This window comes from Aplidium turbinatum, chromosome 13 (genome assembly GCF_918807975.1).
Source record: "Aplidium turbinatum chromosome 13, kaAplTurb1.1, whole genome shotgun sequence".
NCBI lineage: Eukaryota > Metazoa > Chordata > Ascidiacea > Aplousobranchia > Polyclinidae > Aplidium > Aplidium turbinatum.
In genome coordinates this window covers 19,101,406-19,122,478 of record NC_137484.1, presented here as the reverse complement: position 1 = coordinate 19,122,478, position 21,073 = coordinate 19,101,406, and the positions used below count along the sequence as shown (strand labels likewise).

Here is a 21,073-nt window from a genome sequence, read left to right as displayed (position 1 = left end):
TGACAAATAAGCTATGCGTGGATACCTTTGTTTGGACAGTCTTTTTGATAAAGTGCTTTGATAACCTAATTGATAAATCTGTCAATCTGTCTTGATTTTCTAACAAAGAAAAATAGGTTGAATTTCTTGTTGGTTGGGTTGGTTTTGAATCTTTATCCTCGCACTGACAAAGCCTTCATAGGTTATTCCTGGTAGTTTCGCATACTTGTAGAGGCTTTTGACGCAGGGCTGGTTACCGAGATTGGCAGAGTGAAGTTTTCCGATTGTTGAAGTCTTGTTGCCGGAGAATTATATTCCATTGACTAGGTGCCTCTGAATGGAGAGCAATCCTGAAATGCGTTGCTCAAGCGCACACCCCGAGAGTCAAGCCTTCGCCGCGTGATCTTGAGCCGGGCGCGTAACCACTGAGCTAATGGGATGGGCTTGTTACTACAGTATACCTATTGTTGAGTACCGGTAGTTCGAACGAACCGTTTCTTACCAACTCCCAGCCTTCAAATATTTGTTAAAAATACTGAAGGCTAGGCCTAATGTAGGCCTAATAGCCTAGTCCAGTGGTTCCCAACCTTTTTTGGCTGTTACCCTAATCTCCACCCTGAAGTGAGCCAATTACCCCCACGATCAATTTTCAAAAACAAAAATGTTTATTGCTATGTATTTCAAAGGGCTAACTATGACAATCAAAATGCAATACAATACTGAATACAAGATAACAATGCGTGGTAAACATTCAATGCGAAGGTCAGGCCTGGACTTCAGGCGCCAGCTTTGTGATCCTGGGCATACATCAACATGATACAAGACATAAGGCTAAAACCAGATTTTTTCTTCCCAGGTTTGAAACAAACTTTGGCAAAAAAACACTCCATTTCTTGTGTGTGCAAGTGTGGAGTGAAATTTCACACGATATAAAAGATTTACCGTTCCATTGCTTTAAAAAAAATCTCAAAAACCAACTGTTACATGAATATACATGCGTACCTTAAGTGCTCAATACAAAGGATAACTTACCTTTACAGTAGGCCTATATCATCATATCGTACTTATTAATATTTGTTCTCTACAGTTATTAGTATCAAATTGCCCTGTTTTTGTATGCTTCACATAAAAATTGTTGCAATTCGGTGGTGGTATCCACGTTTTTCCTCGTTATTTCAAGAAAACTTTCGCAAGTGCTGTAGCCTATTAGCCTATAGCACACAATCACTAATTATTGGTGGTTGGTCAATTCTTGGTCGTTGGTTTGAATCTTCATCCTCGGCTTACTCAGTCTGAGAATGCAGATTCAAACCAACAGTAGTTGTTTTTCAATCTCAGTGGCGAACCCTTTTTATTCAATGAAGTAGTGTGCCTGCCTCTGCACACTAGTGTGTATGAATGTGTAGTTAGATTTACTGTGATGGGGTGGTGGCTGACTAGATGACTGCTTATGGTCTTTCGCTACCATCCTGATTGCGCCATAATCTAACCAACAGTTGTACAATGCATTGTTTTGACAATTACATTTTACTCTGATTATATGTTAATATATGGCGCTGTTAAAACAAAATAAATTGACTTGACTTGACTTTGTGGTAGGCTACTGAGGACAATTCTTGTGTCGCTTTCGACATCCTGGCGATTGCGCTTCTTTGTCTTCCTTCCCAAGACAGTTAAAAATCCTTGTTCACAGCGATACGTTGTTGAAAAAGATGTCAGGATATTTAATGCCCGTGTCGCTAATGTTGGTGCGTCCTGGAGTCTGCTAAACCAGAAGGTTTCTAAGCCTTTTCCATTGAAATCAAGTTTCAACGCTTTGTTAATTCGGAGAGTGATAAATTCTTCTTTGGCCGAAAAGTCGTCATCATCCACCTGGCTGTCATCACATGTGAAGGGCTCAGTGCACCATTGAAAACTAGCCGTGTTCAAATTCGGAAAGTAGTTGTCCATCTTCTTGGCTAGCTGGCCGAAGTGGTCAGCTATGTCCTTCTTCAACGCCGCTGTCAACTCAAGTCCATTGCCTTCGAGATACATGTCAAACGTCTAAAACTGTGCTTCTTCCAACTCGCTTGTTCCACAATTTAACCTTTGCGATAAATGCTGCTACGGCTACTTTGGTGTCGATCACAGTTACATTCTTGCCTTGAATTAAAAGATTGCCTTTGTTCGATTCACCAAAGATATCAGCCAGGTAGCACAGCTGGGAAATCCACTGTTGGTTAGAGAAGTATTCAGTCAAGTCGGACGAAGTATTACTGTACCACACAGAAGTACGATGGCTGTCTCATGGCAAAGGATAACCCGCCACGGACTCACGAAGTTCGACCAGGCGGGTTATCCTTTGCCATGAGACAGCCATCGTACTTCTGTGTGGTACAGTAATACTTCGTATATTTCTCCCATCTTCTTGCACAGTTCCTTGTAAAGACGACTGTTCCATTCCTTCGCTTTTATAAAGTTTACAACCTCCGGTCTCGTTACCCGCCGAAAACAGGCAAATTACCCCCAGGTTGGGAAACACTGGCCTAGTCGATAGTTTGTAACTGACAGGATCATTGAAAATAAGCAGGATCAGGACAGGATTTTTTAAATCATATCAGGACAGGACTTGTAGGCTACTCGTCGGATCAGAGAAACGGTATACCTGAACATCTCTGTTGAATAAATTGAATGCTTTCCGCTTTTCCGAATACTTAAGTTATTCCGCAATTGTTTGAATAAGCTCTTGCTATTTTCTGACTGCGAGTTTGTCTGTCAATACGCTACTGTTCAGTTTTACTTGTTCTTATTTCCTTTGGCATAGACTTAGGCCTTCTGATGACTGTTTCATATCGTCACGTTACATTAGCATTGAGTAGCTTAGGCTATAGGCTAAATATTACTTTTTGTTTGTTTTGCTTCGTTCTTGTTGGTAGCCTAGCAGGAGTTGCTGCGTTTCGAATGCTTTTTAGATTTTGACTTAACTGGAGTAGGCTACACTTTCGCTGCTTCCTATCTATTCTGAAAGTTAGTGTTTTATGGAGCTATTTTTCGCACTGGTTATGCTACAGGCCTTACTTGTACCTTAAGCCCTACCGTCCTCATAACAGATGAGGAAAGTTTTCTCATCGTTTAAGTGTTTTCCTTGACGAAACTACCGTGTTATCTTCACGCATAGTAGGCCAGGTTTCTATTTTATCATTTTTTGAAGACTGCCTATTTCGAAAGAAAACCAATAGAACCATATTTCTTCTTCGATTATTTTAGTTGTATTTTCTCCTTGGAATTTTCTTTTTTGAAAAAGTTTTTTTCAAAGATGTCCTGATTTGGAGGCGGGGATCTAATTGGTATCGGACCAGATGTCCCTCTCAACGGCCTCGCCTACGACTCTACATAGACAGATCGTTAGAATACCGTACTGTATATAAAAAAATGAAAAGTATTCTTCAAAAATATTCGAATGCTTAAGAATCTACACCGTACTGTCATCTTTTTCGCTTTCTCATACATGGGCTATTCAGGCTTTGTATTACAAAGAAATAAGAAAAGGTCATAAACAAATCACAAATCACGATTCTACAATACTGAAGATTTCAAGCAATCTTGTCACAAGGATGACACATTTCAAGCAGGCTCATAGAAAAAATTCAAAGAGACTAGTTTACTCACACACGTAGTACTGTAAAGCACATAAATTTACAATACCATTGCATTTACGTCTATTCACGGTCGACCGGCAAAGAAAGTGGTTTAACCAACCTTCGAAAAGTTGTTTGTGTCATGCCCTTCGATGGTGCAAATAGCTATGTATTGGCCACTAGACACTGATCGACACGTTTGAGAAAAGATAAACTAGTCGCTTTTACAAAACAATACGGCATATTCTTTGATCACTGACAGAGGAAAAGACAAAAAACATAATTGTCAAAAAACAAGTCACATCAACTCACGGTTTCAATACAAAACTATTGTAAAAGGTCGAGTGCTAAAGCCTATGGTTTGAACTTTTTGGCCAAACGTAGTTATAAACAGTTAAAACTTGAGTTATTGTATTTGCGCAGAAATACTTAATTCTGTCTTAACCAATATGCTATAATTTCCCATTGGCAATATCGGCATAGATTAAAAGGCAGATTTTTGTTGAAGTTTAAATTGTATCAGTCTGCAACACTACGAAAATGAAATGACGCTAGACATGCGGCCTGTTTTTGAAGAATCGGTAATACTTCTCTAGGAAAAAGTTTGCCCTGGTAAACATTCCTCAGAAAAAAATCTATTTTGGTAAACCTAAATACCCCCCGAAAGAACAACTACATAAGCGAACGCCTTTCCGAGAAAGAAAATGCTTAGGCTACCAGAGGGATTTTATCCGGGGGCAATCTTTTTCATAAAAGATTTTGGGGAATATTTCTTGGGTAGATTATTTCCCTAGGGATGTTTACCTACATTGGTTTTAAAAGCAATAAATAACGAAAAACATAACGATAAAGGCTTATTGCTAACAGACAATAACTTAATCACTGAAATGATTTTTGCTGCACGTCTAGTTTTGGCTGAGGTTAACCTATGCTGATATAACCTACTGATGAAGGAAGGTCTATCAGAAAGTCTTACCAATTATACTATCATGATCTTGCACAGTTACGTAAAACACGACTAAATAGGATCCAGAAAAGATTAAGAAAATAACCTTAAAAGCAGGACTTTTGAGGTAGTTTTATAATTTCTTTCCTCTGATAACCATCTATTTTGAAAAAACAATGCAAACAGTATGAAAAGAAAAAATTACAAAACTTTAACCAAAAGAATGATTACCCCGATAATTAGAAGAAGCACCGCAATAAACAACACGCTAATAATTTTAGCTTCTCTAATCATTTTCTTGGCAATCCACGTATCTTGCATCATTCTGTCAGTAATGTTGTGCTTTGAACTGGCTTGATTTTCACACGGAAAAGGTTCATTTGGGACAGGTTTTTCCAAAAATTTGCAAAGGGGTTCCCATCCCTGAAAAAAATAATATCAGTTGTGAAACTGAAACAAACTATGATTTTCAAACAACATGTATAACACCTCCTACTTTTTTAAATATCTAACCTTCAAATTGCCACCGGTAGAGTACGGTGTGCTTTAGCAACACTAAGTACCGCACAACCATTCCTTACGTCACGGTAATTTACTGTTTTCATGTTGACGCTTAGAGTAGTTTTCACAAAAAGAAATAGGTGTTGAAATGCAGCAAAAGTTTCATTGTGTACAAAAATCATGATAGTACAGTAGGCTAAAGTGATGATACAATCGCGCAAAGGAACGTGATAGATGATTGCAAGGAGAAGCAGCATAACTCAGTTCATTGAGGTTCAACTGAAAATCATGCCCACAACGCAAACAGTTAGACTGTTTAAGATCGAGCAAATGTTTGCTCAACTGTTTGCCTAACGTAGGCAGCAGATTTAGTATTCCGAGCTACAAAAGTTTTAAGAATTTATGACTTTAAACTTTACTAGAAGTTGTTCAAACAAATTACCCAAATTGTAGATCTCGTTTGAATGGTTGGTCCAAAAGTTGTAAAAACAAACCAACCACAACAACTTTACTTATCAGTTCATCAGCCATCAGTGAACAAAATATTTCGAAATTCAGGATAATTTTAACATGATGACGATAATTTCAACAATGTGCTTAGAATTAGCATAGATATGCTTTGGTGAAACGTTTGCATCTTATATTAGAGCAGCAAGTTATAGCCCATTGATTAACTATTAAAATCTTAACAACTACTGTAAACGTAACTTTTTTCAAAAAAGCACCACTCCAAAAACATAACGCAAGAAATAGATAACTTAAACCTTAACTTCGACATCTGTGTGTAATGATACAGCTTTAAAATGATTTACAAAAACGTCATGTCGCCTTTCATATTCAGCTCACATTAAGGTATAATCACAGCACAATCAAAAACTATGTAAAAAATTACCCTTGGTAATCCAAGAGAAGCTCTTGGCAAAACATAATATAAATGATAGGCTACTAATATAGTCAGAAATGACATCACAATTTTATGAAGAGCCATTAATTGCCTCTTTCATTGAGTTGCATTAAAAACCAATTTTTATTCTTGCTTTTCAGTTAATTTGATGTTGAATACGTTTTCAGGGGACTTTTTTGTTTTAAGGGGTTTCTGAAACAAAACCATTTCTTCATTGAAGAAACTTGGAAAGTCGTTGAATACACCAACATGTTCCCGTCACAATTTAAATGGGCCACAAACGCGATACGGCGTGACAAACTCACCTCTATAAAATGCAATTATATCAATTAAATGACGAAACTGGTTTCACTTTTCTCAGAATGTTCCTTTTAAACACACGTCTTTTGCCGCTTGAATACATTTCTGCTCGTTTAATTGGTTTTTAAAAGGCAGCCTACCAGAAATTTTAGTTGTTTACGGTTTTCGGTTCAGATTAACGCCAATATGGTTAATTGCAAGCATCAGAAGCACCTAGTTGGGATATAATTTGTTTGACAACTTTGTATGGAAGCTAAATCTTTCACTGCAACAAGCAGAAGACATGAAACTTGACAAATTTTGTAAATGTCAAAATCTTGTGTGCACCTTCAACATAACATATGTTTGATTTAGCAAACACAGACAAAGAAAACAATCCCAGTAGTCATCAAAACGTGTAGAATAATTGGTTTAAATTTCAGATTTCGTGTTCAGGTAAAATCTTCAGAATTTTTAAAGGTATTTTAAAAAATAACAAAAATTGACTCTTATAAAAATTTTCAAGTTTAATTTACAAAATTTCTTGTGATTTAATTAGCACCAATTTTCTTTTTTGTAAGTCACAGAAAATCTACGCAACTAGCAAAACGTTAGACTCTACCCACTATTTCGCCCTTAAAGTAATATGTCAATACACATTACACAACCATCCCCAGAAAGGCCGTCAAATTATGTTCCAGCTTCTAAGCAAATTATTTGACATTTGTAAAGACGTTAGGGTTATGTACCAGACGGGAGTGATATTGTGATAATACATGGGTACAACCTTAAGCAAATATAACCGAAAGTCGTGTTAAGCCATCATCTTTTACAACCTTTCCTAGCGTCTATGTGTATTCACAATTCACATGCTACAGGTCTTTGTAGTTAGAAGGTCATAGGCCTAAATAGATAAATCAAACAAAGCACTGAAAAAACCTAATTAGCTTTATGTAGGTTCGTATATAGCAATACACAATTAAGTTCTCAGCTTATTAGCAATTTATTGTTTTTATGAACGGAAATTATTTTATTTAAATAAACAGTGGCTACATTCCCACATTTTCCGAATTGAAAAAGGATTTGTTGAATTTGTGGCGATTACGGGTAATGCAGAAATACAGAAGTTCTCCTTATTACAAAATGAAAAGAGAGTTTAAGTTTAGTTTGTTTTTTAATTTTAAAAATATTTGGCAACACTGTTGTGCCACAATTCCTTAATTTCAACCCTGAGTTTCCCTACCATGCCTAAAGATCATTTAAAGTGTCCAAAAAGACTAAAATGTGACTTTATTTTTTAATGTTTGACATGTTTGAAGATTTAGTGGTTTGTGGATTTAGGGAAACCCCTGAAGGATTAACTTACCTCTTCGACTCTGTATTCTAACAGCTGATCGGACGGGACAACATTCCTTACAAAGCAGTTGTGTCTTTTGTACCAGGATTTCCACAATATTTCGTGAGGCATTACGGTTCCCTGAAATGACATGTTTTTCTCATAAAACAGACTGTTATAACCTTTTTCTTCTACATTCTCAAAATCATGTAACAAGACAACAGTTTATTTCATCATTGCATAGGCTCTAGTCTACAATTATCCCATGTCAACGAGAAAACAAACAATAAATTGGTATGCAAAGATAAGGAGGCAGCGAAGGTAGGCTACCTTCCCGCCATCTTGTCAAGCAGCCGTCTTTCTAACTAAAACATGGTGGCTAGCCTGACAATAAACAAACAAGCCTTAGCTCAAGTCCCGAATGGACTAGTTTTTTTATTCCATCAGACTGTTAAACGATATTGGCAAACCTTTGGCAAGGAAGTCTGTTGCTTTGAACTATCACACAAAGGGAACAAAGCCATTAAAGCGCGCTACAAAATATGCTTCGTTTGTAGTGATTGGCATGTTCCTTACACATTGCAATCCAAGGCTTTGAGTCGTCAAGGTGTCAACTGTCTTGTCACCACCAATTGATATCGAAAATCAAATACGGGAACTCTTTCGAAACAGTTAAAGAAATGTACTCAAAGTTCCAAAAAGATTCATGAGCAAAAGTAGGCTATGCGCTGCAATTTGCAAAAATTTTCCATTGCAAGGTTGTAAGGAGAATGTTTCTTATCCGGAGAATGTTTACAACAGCTAATTTAAATCGAAAACCAAACAACTTTCCGGAAGTAGTTGAAGAAATGGAGGCCAAGTTCGAAAAAGGTTCATGAGCAAAAGTATGCAGTTTGCAAGAAGTTTCGATTGTAATGTGAGGAAAATGTTGAGTATCCGATGACTAGCCTAATTGCAAAATCAAGTAACAAAGTAAAATATCGAAAACATGCAAATAAATTTCTTTTCTGAAAGCGATAATTTTTTCACTTACAAAAACAGGACTGTCGAGTCGTAATTTAGGTCAGGGAGCATTTTGTCGTGTCTGGTATGCAAGTTTAAAAAAAATTGCGTATTGCAAATCGGTTATCTAAAACAATTTACCCGGTGGTTACGACACTCACAATGCATGACTTTGACATTCCCTTGCACCAGTTGTACATTCGTCGTGTGGCAGGTGACAAGTAGATCAAGAACCATAAATAAAATCCATATTTATCACGCGCTCCCTCCACCATGGTCTTGTAGCTGTGGTACCATGCCTCTGTTTCACGCAGCATCAGGATCACCTGGCAATGGAATCAATAAGTTGACGTCCACAGCGGAAATGTCTTTTGAAAATAAACAAGGAAAATGAATCAGCATTGTTTTGAGTTATGTTTCGTTTCAGACATGCTAAAAGAGCAAGTGTGGCATGTTGAAGACATCGAATGAAGCTCGTCATTACTGAAAGCAAATTTTGCCTATAACTGGCACGGAGAAAAACAACAAAGTTTGAAGAGAATGAGAGAAAGATTATTTCAGGTTAAAATGCCAAGCTTAATGGCAAAAGTTGGATTGTGAAGCGTTTTGATTACGCTTGGTATTTGAATCTATGCGGTTGCTTAAAATAAGTGACAATCTTTATTCAGGAAGTCATTCAAGATATTTAAGGATCAAAAATGAACTTTACGAGAATGAATGCTTTTAGCATTTATTCTGAAATCAATCGTGTTCTTAATGCAAATTTAGAAAAGCATGAAACCGAGACTTTAATAAAGCGGCAGATTTTACATACTTGTGGTAATAACGCGCGAAAAATTGTGTTAGCAACTTTTTAAATAAACGATGATAGAAAAATAGTAAAACTTAATCTACACTAAATATATTTCTGTTGCGGTCCATAGCTTCAGGCTTACACGATTAACTTAACTGGGCAAGACAGGCAGGCCTAGTGTTGTTGCTTGTAACATATTTCATTTAATTACAAAGCAAATCATAATCATGTCAAGCAATATATAAAATTGATAGGAGTTTGATGCGTACATATTACAGCATACCAAGCTTTGCGTTTATCGAGTTCTTGGTACTGAATGCTTTGCTTGATGATTGTCATCTTTTTATCTAACCACAGTCGCAATCAGTGTTGTCACACACAATCAGCCAATGAAAACATTGGAGATCGTGTAAGACCGTTCGTGGTTTGCTAAACGCACTACACCAAATTTTAATACGCCAAGGCAAAAGTTCATACTGTAGAAAGTCCATTTAAATGATTTTTTTGATGACACAATAATATATGAGTGCAAATGAGTGGTACAAGCTTGACGAAGTTGCACGTCAAGACTGCATCGTCATGTACAATCGCATCGGCTTAGCCTTCTACAAATAAAAACATTTGACTAAAATTCAAAATGTATATTCCAAGTTTTCGTGATCAGAGACTGATATAATCTTGTCAAAATAAACAAATGATAAGATATAGTCAGCTGGTACTTCAGGCTACTGACGAGTTGCTAAAAGCATTTTGTTTATGATAAGAGCCTGAATAGCAACGTAGAGTTTAAAATACAAAATATTTGGCAAGAAACGTTCTTTGTGGCATAGAGACTAAGTATCGTCCTTTTAACCCAGCTGCAATAGATTTAAATCAATACCTTCTAAGCAGAGAAAATATACAAAAAAGTCACATTTGCTTTTTAAAGAATTTTTCGCATTAACAAATCACCTAAAGTAATACTACATCCAACGTTATCACCAGAAAAGTGACAATTTGTAAAACTACGATATGGATTTAAGACGTTTTAAACCTTCACGATGAAGCTCGTCATTTAAAAAGTGGTCGTTCGTTTTTCTAAAGCCGCAAAATAATTGAACGCTCCAAAATATCATAAAAGCGACAAAACTATATCACCTCCTATGTATTAGCTGAACTTAAACGAAATCGATACACATGGATCCAACTAGAGTGATATGTTTCAAACTGCTGGGTAGGCGAGATTTGCATTAGGCTACACCAGTGCAGTGAATGAATTTCCTTGATTGCTCAGGATGTTATTTGGGAATTAGCAATACGTGACCTTATCTGCAGTTTTCTTTAAACTTCAATGATGGGTATAATGTTGCGATTAAAATGTCTGGTTTAGATAAAACTGTGATCAACGTCTAATTGTACCTTAGCCTTGGGCCATTCTTCGAGAAACTCATCAAAGAAACAAGAATGCGGCATGTCAACTACTGCCTCTACACCTTTTGAATACGTATTCTTCATCAACTTCTTGCAATTTAAGGTCCTGCCATTATATAAGTCTTCCCATTCCTCGAATGCAAATTCCATCGCCTCCTCAACATCGTATACACCTTTGAAGGTAAAATAACATAAGTAGGTTAAGCATATTTTTTTTGATGACAGTTTTCGCCATGAAAATTGTACATAAACAAAGTAGAATTTGAATATACCGAACTGTGGTTTTACACTTTTAGTAATAGCGCAAACGACTGTTTAAAGGTATAGTGCAATTTTTAGGGTTATTGAACAATAGAAGCACATTGGTAAAATACGGACACGTTTCAATTCTTCTCTCTAAATACTTACGTAGGGGGGAGGTGATCGTCCAAATAATAACCAGTGACCCAAACATATCAAAATTACTTTGTGCAGCTCTTGCACTGAAGAATCTTACCATATAATTGGAAACTCAAACAGTCTTCAGAAGTTCCCAATTACTTCTGTAAAAAGTAATTCCACTAGTTGGCGGCAAAGCGTCTGAACGACAGAAAGTCTCGGGGTTTGATTTTTGATTTTTTTCGTAGCCTGCAACTGCTTCGGTTCGATTTGGAGAGACAAAAAGTAGCAGCAATTTTGGTAAACTTTTAACCTACTTTTGTGATTTACATCGTTTAAGTCTTCGAAGCAATTAACTCAATGCACGCAAAGAAAATTTCACATGCTCTAATCTAATTAGGGACATCCTACATTTGTGTTGACTGCTAAATACACATGTCCAATGAAGACTAAAACAGCAGACAAAACACGTACCAAGATAATAAAACATGCACTTAAAATGTGTTAATTATCAACTTCTTTTCAATATTGAAACGGCAGCGGAAAACTACAAGTGGTTGTTGATGTCAGCTGATATTATTGACTGCAAATTACATCGAACAAACAACTGGCAACAAATCGTACAACATTACAATTTGTTCCTTTTGTTGGCTTGAATCATGAAGTTAACGCGCTAACGAGCAAGTGAATTGAGGGCAGCAAACTGCCAATTCAGCCGTGATTTTCTTCCATTGATTTGAGTGTAGCTTTGGTTTCAAATTCATGGTTTGAAAAGGTGTAAAACCATTTTTTGATGCTTTGAATGGCAAAAAAGTGGTCAATGGATTGCTTGTAGTTTAGTATTCCATTAAACCCAATATTTTTAGTGTTGAAACTCAAGAGACAATTGCCGCTTGAAAGAAACAAAAAAATACTTGCTGAAGTTAAAAAGCTTGCAATGTACTTTTAACGCTAACTTAAATTCCATGTTATGCTGTTTCAATAATTCAAATTCTAAACTTAAAAAAAATTATGTCTCATATATATTTAGACGTGAAATAGTGAGACCCGGTTATTTCAAATCTGTGTTCTTATAAGATTGTTAAACTTTGGTTACTAAACGTAGTTTCAACGATACGTAATGTCGAATCACGAGCATCTTGAAAAGTTCTCACAGGGTTGAATTGGTATTGCAACAAACGACTGCTCTGTCAATCATATATTTCGACACACAAAAATAAACAGAACGTCCGGTACAATCACGTTTGAATGGAGGTTAACTGAGTTTATGCGAACGAGCCTCTTGTGTATGCAAAATTATCCAAAGCGTCTAAATGTTTATTCCATTTTCTATTTCAATATTTTAAAGCCAATTTTGTAAATGATTTGATGAGTTTTGTTTCGTGGAAGTCATAGACTAATGCAGCAATTCATGTATGTATTCAGCATGGATATGAGCACGATTAAAAGGAATTGGACTATGTAGAAAACCCCTACATGAAAGCTTGAAATGTTTTTGATCAACCAATGCTTTGACATTTTCCAAATTGGCAAACAAGTTAAAAATGGAAGAAGTAGATTCAAAACAAAAACGATACAACATTGTGCAGTGTCAATGAATACAACTGACTGCGAGAGCCGAATCAAACATACAGCCTAATATTAATAATCTTGGATCAAGTCATCCAACCTGCTCAGTGGCTGAGTGATTATCATCTTTGGCTTTAATGCTGGTATATCTGGGTTCGATTCCAGGTCGGGTCGTACCGAAGACTTTGAATGCGGTGCCAATGCTATTCTTTCTTGCATTAATGCAGTGAGGATAAGTCGGACAATATAGTGATTACATCGTAAGCGTGATATAAAGCTAGATATGAGCCCTGTCTCTTAGCAGTTGTAGAGCAACAGTAAATTAAATAATGTTATTATTAACAAAACGCCCGATTTGTGAAATAACCAAGAAACCGTGAGAAAAGCGATCATAGAAAAGTTTTATCGTCTACATTAGGAACTGAAAACCACACTAGGACTTCTAAATTGAGTTTTTCTTCGAATAATGAATTTAAAAGGGATATTTCTAGCTTTGTTTTTAGATTTACATCTTTTGCATTCCAGTCACGCGTTGCTTTTTCAGTCATGTGACAAGATTGCCCTGTCATTCTTTGGGATTAAATGCAGACAATGCGTTTAATTTCGCGTTTCAGTTCAACACCAGTTGAACTATTTTCTTTGGCACGACGAAAGAATGCGACTTCTAAATTTCCGACTCTTCTTTAAAAATGAAACTGTATGTGTGGTACCCATAGGGCCTTTGAGGTCAAACGTGCCTATTGCAGTCTTTTTAAATTCATAAAAAAGTATTATTTGAAAAGCACAGCCTGTCTTTGCAAAGCGATATTGTTTTCAATATTTGCAGTGTCGAGTTTCAGTAACCTATTGCATATGCCAACACTGTGCTTGTTACTTTCAATTGGCACATCCCAACGGCACAAGTATTTGTTTGATTGTTTACCGCAATTATAAACATACAATCTGTGTTCAGAAGACGTGCATAAAATTTGCTGGTAGTCTCTAAACATGTATTCTGATTCAAGGTTTAGCGCAAACAACAATTTGATGGAAATTGTTGAGATTTCTTAAAATTTCTTGGTCGTTGATCGTAAACAAACCTGTGCGACAGATACCAACAAAGACGTAACATTGTAAACAAAGTTCTTCTGGAACTCAAAAGCCCACGTAAAATAGCCTACAAGTACAAAAAACACAGAACACAACACCTACAGAGAGCAACATACGCTTAGATATATCAATCAGATTAGAAGATTAACTAAGTTGCATCTGTGAAACCAATGTTCAAATGCGGAAAGTTACCAATCACAAGTGTGATTTATCCAGCCAGTAGATGAAACCTTTTTTACCTTGACGCTTGCTTAAGTTGAATTAACGTTAATAAAGATTAAGTTTCTGGCTGGGGTAACAGTTAGCAGTCCCATGAGGACCGGTAGGAAAACGAAATAAATGGCTTCTTTAATTGAATTTGAAATCGCGCGTTGTGGGTGTGGGCAGGGTTAAGCTCTATAAGCCCATGGAGAATTCAAATTGTTGCGATGATATGATATTATGATTATGAAAGATTATTAAATGCAAATCAACATTTTGAAATTGTTATCAAGTAAAACGAAAAGCAGGCTACACGCTATAAACATGCAGATTGGCCTGTGAGTAATCTACAAGATACTGTAGTTTTCTGAAATAATCTTTCAAAAGAATAAAAATTGAAACTAAGGGTATGGCGCAATCGTGCAATACAACTAGACTTACGAAAACACAAAGAATTTAGCTAGTCAAGAAGCTTTGGTTGGGTTTAGCACAGATGGAGTATACTAAGCTGCAAAACACTTTGAAACGTTTTTCAACTATCACACCCGGACGTTGTTAAATCAGCCAGGTTCTTTTTTAACATTGAATCAACGTCTGCAGACGTAATATCAAATCACGAGTATCTGCATTCTGCAGACGTTGAATCAAATGCAAAATGACCTGATTAGTTTGATGGAAAACCTGTGATATCAGAAGCTTATCGTAGTTCAGTGCCAGAGCATTGTAAAAGCAAACAATGAGAACATAATACTTTTCCAGCCAGTAAAGTTCATAATTTTTACATTGATTTAACATCGTGAAACATTAAATCAATGAAAACACAAATTTTGGGACTTGCAAAGAGTGAAAGTTAAAAGATGTCTGAAGAGTGGTGAAACTATCGGTATTGGGAAGATACAAGAATTTTAAAACAAGACAAGCAGTGAGCATTGAGCAGTATCCATCACAGCATAGTGAAGCAGAAGCTTCCAAGTCAAATGAGGTTGTATTTTGGTATTTCTAGGTCACCAGTGCACGTGCCTATCCTACCTTTGGCTGAATTTCAACCTTTCATTGCACGCGATACAACTTTGATTCTTTGACCCAATAGGTGTCAAGACGGTTAAGTAGACAGGGTGAAAAGGCACGTTCGATTGAAAGCGTATTCTTCAGTTGCAGAACAATGATCAAACATTATGTTACAAACGTCTTTCAAAACATTTCTGCAAATTCTTCACACTTCGTTTGATGCAGGACTGCTTCTGAAAACCAACGCGTTTGCAAAAAAGAATTCAAGTATTTCCTTTGCGAAGTTTTCTCGTTAAACCGTAAACTGACACCAATCGCTGAACGTTTTACGATGCGATGCATGTTGTGTTGATACAAACTGAAAAGAGGAAGCAAAGTTGACAATTTTTGTGCTCAAACGTTTTGCTTTCATTGGCAATAATGCAAAGACAATGCCCTGGGTCAGTGAAATATTCAAAGCACAAACATCATTTAAACTTTTTAGCTGAGCGCTAGTTTATAAATTAAACAACTCAAACACAGAATGCATTCCAGTCGCAAAGAAAATTAACCACTGAAAACAGTGGCGTAGCTAGGGAATGTGCCGCCCGGGGCGGATTCAGATTTTGCCGCCCCTTCAAGAAAAAGCATGTGAAAATGAAATTTTTTTAATTGACTTAAAGTGTGAATTATTGTATGTTTTGAACCAGTAGCGTAGCCAGTAGCCTAATTTTGAAAGGGGAGGTTTTAAGGGCCGGCGGGCGAAGCCCGACGGCGTCCTCGCCAAAGACGACACCCAGCGGCGGGGGGTCTGGGAGGCCTCCCCCAGAAAATTTTGAAAAATTACTTTGGATTTGGTGCATTCTGAGAGCATTTTTAACAAAAATGTGAGTATAAATCCCCTAGTATAAATATTCCTGTAAAATGGTGCTGTCCGGTGGCATAGCAAAAGGATAAGATCATGTTTTCTTGGGAATTTTTCTTTAACTTAATAAAGCTAAGTCTCTATGTTTTCTTGTTGCTAATTCCTGGCTGAGATATTTGAATGTTTGGTATTGGCAAAACTCGCTCTTTTAATGGAGTTTCGTTTAAAATTAGGCAAACTTTGTTTTAGAGACATAGAGACTGAAAGCATCATTCTCAATATCGTGACGTCACATGCGTGCCAAAGGGGGGGGGTTGTAACCCCCAAACCCCTCCTCCCCCTTGGCTACGCCACTGTTTTGAACGTTGCCATTCTGTTTGCTTTTATTTTCCGTGCACTTTTGCATTATCAACAAAAAAAAACGTCCTGTCTGAAAGTGCCGCCCCCCAGATGTGCCGCCCGGGATGTGCCGCCCGGGGCGGTCCGCCCCCCCTCCCCCCCCCCTAGCTACGCCACTGACTGAAAATCAAGAGCATTTCAATGTATTCTCAGCAATCCAATTCGCAAAGGTGCATTGCAAGAAATTGCCGCTAGTAGCCTTGCAGCTTAGAAAAAAAAATAAAACGTTATCACGGAATTTTCTCCCGAAATTAAGCAATGTGAAGAAAGACAGCAAGAAAGAAGAAGACAGCGTAGACATTTAGTAAAGATGTTTGCTTACAAGCTAGTTAAACAATAACTAAAAAACATAGAGCGGAAATTTTGCGATATATTTAGCCGATATTATGGTTTTAAAGATTAGTATCTTTTGAAATTAATGCACCTGACATAAGTTACCGATTAGTCTTCAGGAATTATAATGAAGTTGTTGATACTCTTACTGTTGCCACGAACTGATGATAGCCATGATAAGAAATAATAATGAGAAAATTTGCTAAAATACGTTTGCATATTTATTTTTGTACAGATTGCAATCTTGGTAAATTTTTCTTGATATATATTTTCATCTTTCACGTAATTTTCCACATCATTCATGAGCGCATATGATCTGAGGTTATTTATTTAATCCCAAAATTATGATTTTGAACAATGTAGCTTTGCGTTGTTGAAAATCCCAGAGCAAAAGGGAAAATGTAGGCTATTACAGACTGTTGGTTACAATCATTGGTGAAACGATCCTAAAAACAACATAAAACTGAAGACTCTTAACAAGCAGTTAGTTATCGAAAACTACTTGACTCATTGGGAAAACCATGACGAAAAAGGGAAATCCGGGAACAAAAAACGATATTTCTAGAGGATACAACCATAGATATCTTATATATAGATATGCAACTCAGTGGTGCGTAAAGATGTTTGAAGGCTAACAGCGTAGCTATGGCTGTATGCATTGACTTCAAACTTGGCACAGCAAAACAACTTTATTTTTAATATATTTTTTTGGTTTTTGTTTAAATAAAACTTTCTTCGTTTTCAAGTTGACGTATGGATTGCTTGTGATGACGTCACATTCTCGTTCCGCATGGACTGCTTTATGGAGATTCTGGCGATTGAAAACAAATCACAGTCACAGAGGGTACCTCTAAATACCTATTGTCTGGCATTGTAGGCATTGTCGGGCATTGTCAGCTTTTTGGGGGGTTGTGGAGCATTTTCAGGGGTTGTCGAACATTTTCAGGGGTTTCAGGTATTGTAGAGTAGGCTAACTACTTTCAGGCATTGTTGGGAATTTCTAGGCATTGTGTAGGATTTACAGGCATTGTCGATCATTATCAGTGGTTGACAGGCTTGTGAGGCATTGTCGAACATTTTCAGGCATTATCGAACATATTCAGGGGTTGTCGAGCATTTTCAGGGGTTGTCAGGCATTGTAGAGTAGCTACTTTCAGGCATTGTTGGGAATTTCCAGGCATTGTCTAGGATTTCCAGGCATTGTCGATCAATATCAGTGTTTGACAGGTTTGGCAGTCATTATGGAACATTTTCAGGCATTGCCGAACATTTTCAGGGATTGTCGAGCATTTTCAGGGGTTGTCAGGCATTGTAGAGTAGCTACTTTCAGACATTTGTTGGGAATTTCCAGGCATTGTCTAGGATTTCCAGGTATTGTCGATCAATATCAGTGTTTGACAGGTTTGGTAGTCATTATGGAACATTTTCAGGGATTGTCGAGCATTTTCAGGGGTTGTCAGGCATTGTAGAGTAGCTACTTTCAGGCATTGTTGGGAATTTCCAGGCATTGTCTAGGATTTCCAGGCATTGTTGATCATTATTAGTGGTTGATGGGTTTGTCAGGCATTGTCAAACATTTTCAGGGGTTGTCTAGCATTTTCAGGGGTAGTCAGGCATTCTAGATTAAGCTACTTTCAGGCATTGTTGGGCATTTCCTAGCATTGTCTAGGATTTCCAGGCATTGTCGATCATTATTGGTTTTTGACACGTTTGTAAGGCATTGTCGAACATTTTCATGCATTTTCATTCCCAGCTCTGCATGCGCAGCAGAATGATCCCTTTCTATTTTGCGTAGGTTGTAAACGTATTTACGGTATACACAAACACAGCAGCGTTTAAATGACCTGGCTATCATAAGTATCGACAATGCCTGACAAACCTGTAAAAACCTGGTAATGATCGACAACCCAAGAAAACGTTCGACAATGCCTAACAAACCTATCTACCACTGAATATGTTCGACAATGCCTGGAAATCCTAGACAATGCCTGAAGATGTCCGACAATCAGTGGCGTAGCTAGGGGGGGGAGGGGCAGACCGCCCCGGGCGGCACGTCTGGGGGCGGCACTTTCAGACTACGATATTTGATTTTGATTATAATCTGATAAAAAACTGATTTCATTTTCACACAGGGCCGGAGTTAACTGATAGGGGGCCCGGGACACTTTTAGATCAGGGGCCCCCGTGAAAAAAAATTCGCCTATGGCGCGAAACACCCCCTCGACGTCTACAGTAGCATCAATCCAGCACTGCACAGCATTTTGCAGAAACCACCAAAGCTAAAAGAAAAAAAAATAACACAAAATCACATTTTTTTCACGTAGGGGGCCCTTTAAAAGTCGGGGGTCCGGGGTACCTGCACCCTCTGCCCCCCTAAATCCTAGACAATGCCTTGAAATTACCAACAATGCCTGAAAGTAGCTACTCTACAATGCCTGACAACCTCTGAAAATGCTCGACAACCCCTGAAAATGTTCGACAATGCCTGAAAATGTTCCATAATGACTACTAAACCTGTCAACCACTGATATTGATCAACAATGCCTGGAAATCCTTGACAATGCCTGGAAATTCCCGACAATGCTTGAAAGTAGCTACTCTACAATGCCTGACAACTCCTGAAAATCCTCGACAACCCCTGAAAATGTATGGCAATGCCTGAAAATGTTCTATAATGCCTAACAAACCCGTCAACCACTGATAATGATCGACAATGCCTGTAAATCCTAGACAATGCCTAAAAGTAGCTATTCTACAATGCCTGACAACCCCTGAAAATGCTTGAAAATTTCCGACAATGCCTAACAACAAGCCTGTCAACCATTGATAAGTAGGTAAAGACCTTTTTTGGAGCTGTAGTTCCAGGACAAGCTGAAGTTTTATTCAATTAATCTACTGAGTGTTACCAAAATGAAAGTTACTGCTGGCTACCGAAAGCTGTGCTATAGCATTTGGTAGCCTAGTTATGGTGTGTACCAAACATTAAAATTGTCTTGGTTTGGCGGTTGGATCCGTGATGCTAATGAAGCTGTCTCAGCAGGGGGAAGGATGCCCCCTGCCCTCAAATTTTCTCTGGATGGGGGCAATGGTGCCCTTTTAAGGTCATGTAAGCTACTGCACATTTTGCAATATAGGCTAACAACTTCTGCTATTCGCTTTTAGCCAAATTATAGGGCCTATAGCCTACAGTAGGCCCACACAAATTATCCCGTGGGCACATTTTATACTTTGCAGCAGATTGTGATGCTATGAAGGTGAAATTTACCTTTCGTTTCTTGTTCAAGTTATTGCAATTATTCATCTGTCTCACATTTCGACTTTCATGGCTAATAGCGGGAAAACGAACGAGTTTCCCAGCATTATCGCTACCGTATATCTCACCCTAAAATCGTTCCGGCGCCCCTCTATCTCAGGTTTGTAAACTGCCTACAACAAGCTTTAATGAGTCACTGGGAATAAGCTTAAATGGTAGTTCCAACGATCATGAAACAGAAGTTGCATAACCTACGTGAAGAAAGATTATTGTTTTGATTTTTCATAGTAGGCTATTCTGTGAAAACTTGCAATATACGCCAAACAAAATATTCCAAAGGAGCTCAAAAGCCGCCACTCGCCAAGCCCAAACCGTACAATAATAGCCTACCATAGATACGCTAGCCAAGCTGGCAACCTTGATTGTTGATTGTGTCCATAAAGTCAGTCGAGCGTGACGATAATTCCACGATTGCTGAGTTGCATATCTATATGTAAGATATCTATGATACAACTAAAGCAAATCATTCCAAAGTAACAATTTAAGCTAACGATAGACTGGTATCTGAACACACATTGGAACATACGCCAAGGAAATAGTCGAAGTTTTAAACCAATCAAAGACTAAACTCCTTACCTTCATATCCTAGTATTCGTAAAGCTTTGGCAATTGATTTTGTTCCTGTCTTTGGCGCTCCTGCGCATATAACTTTCATGATAATAACTCTAATCAGCTGCGGACTAACTACTTAGCTGGTTTGGCATCGCTTTGTAGTGACAGGAATTTGTCGATTGGTTTTGTAGTTTCGATGATTTGCCTTTTTCTTCAAATTGCTTTTCTCGTTTGTGACGAAAAGTTGCTCGTGGTCTGCAAAAGCAGCTGATGCAAAGTTGTTGGCAAAGTTTTGCAATCCGTCGTTTCAACGTTTGTGTGACGATAATAGACGTAGAATCAACAAAAGCTTGATGTTATATGACATGAATTTTTTTATGAGAATTTTGTTTCAAAACTAACTTCCTTGTTACTAACAAAACTGAACTAAATAAATAAAAACATTTCCGTTTCGTTGTCAATTCGAAATTATATCAAACAATGATAATTTCTGAGCGCAGAAAGTAGATTAACATCTCTGAAGTGCATTACAAAACAAAGTGGGTAATCTTAGCGATGTTATCAAAGATTATTTAAACTCACAAGTGTCCAAAACTTCAAAACAAAACAATTTTGAAACT

At 37.5% G+C, this 21,073-nt stretch overlaps 1 protein-coding gene across 3 annotated transcripts; it reads right to left on the bottom strand.

Moving 5' to 3' along the window:
• Positions 1 to 3,222: 3,222 nt before the first annotated feature.
• On the bottom strand, positions 3,223 to 20,601 carry LOC145782217 (uncharacterized). 3 transcript variants are annotated; one of them, XM_082593992.1, is made up of 6 exons: positions 20,478 to 20,601; positions 10,756 to 10,940; positions 8,726 to 8,890; positions 7,593 to 7,703; positions 4,774 to 4,965; positions 3,223 to 3,347 (listed from the first exon to the last, which is right to left on the bottom strand). In XM_082593992.1, exons 1-6 carry the CDS (start codon positions 20,554 to 20,556, stop codon positions 3,327 to 3,329), a joined length of 753 nt encoding a protein of 250 aa, XP_082450118.1. In that variant the 5' UTR covers positions 20,557 to 20,601; the 3' UTR covers positions 3,223 to 3,326. The 3 variants fall into 3 exon arrangements, with proteins under 3 accessions (XP_082450118.1, XP_082450119.1, XP_082450117.1); XM_082593993.1 differs by lacking the exon at positions 3,223 to 3,347 and having other exon boundaries at positions 3,474 to 4,965; positions 8,720 to 8,890; XM_082593991.1 differs by lacking the exon at positions 3,223 to 3,347 and having other exon boundaries at positions 3,474 to 4,965.
• Between the last annotated feature and the right edge of the window lie 472 nt (positions 20,602 to 21,073).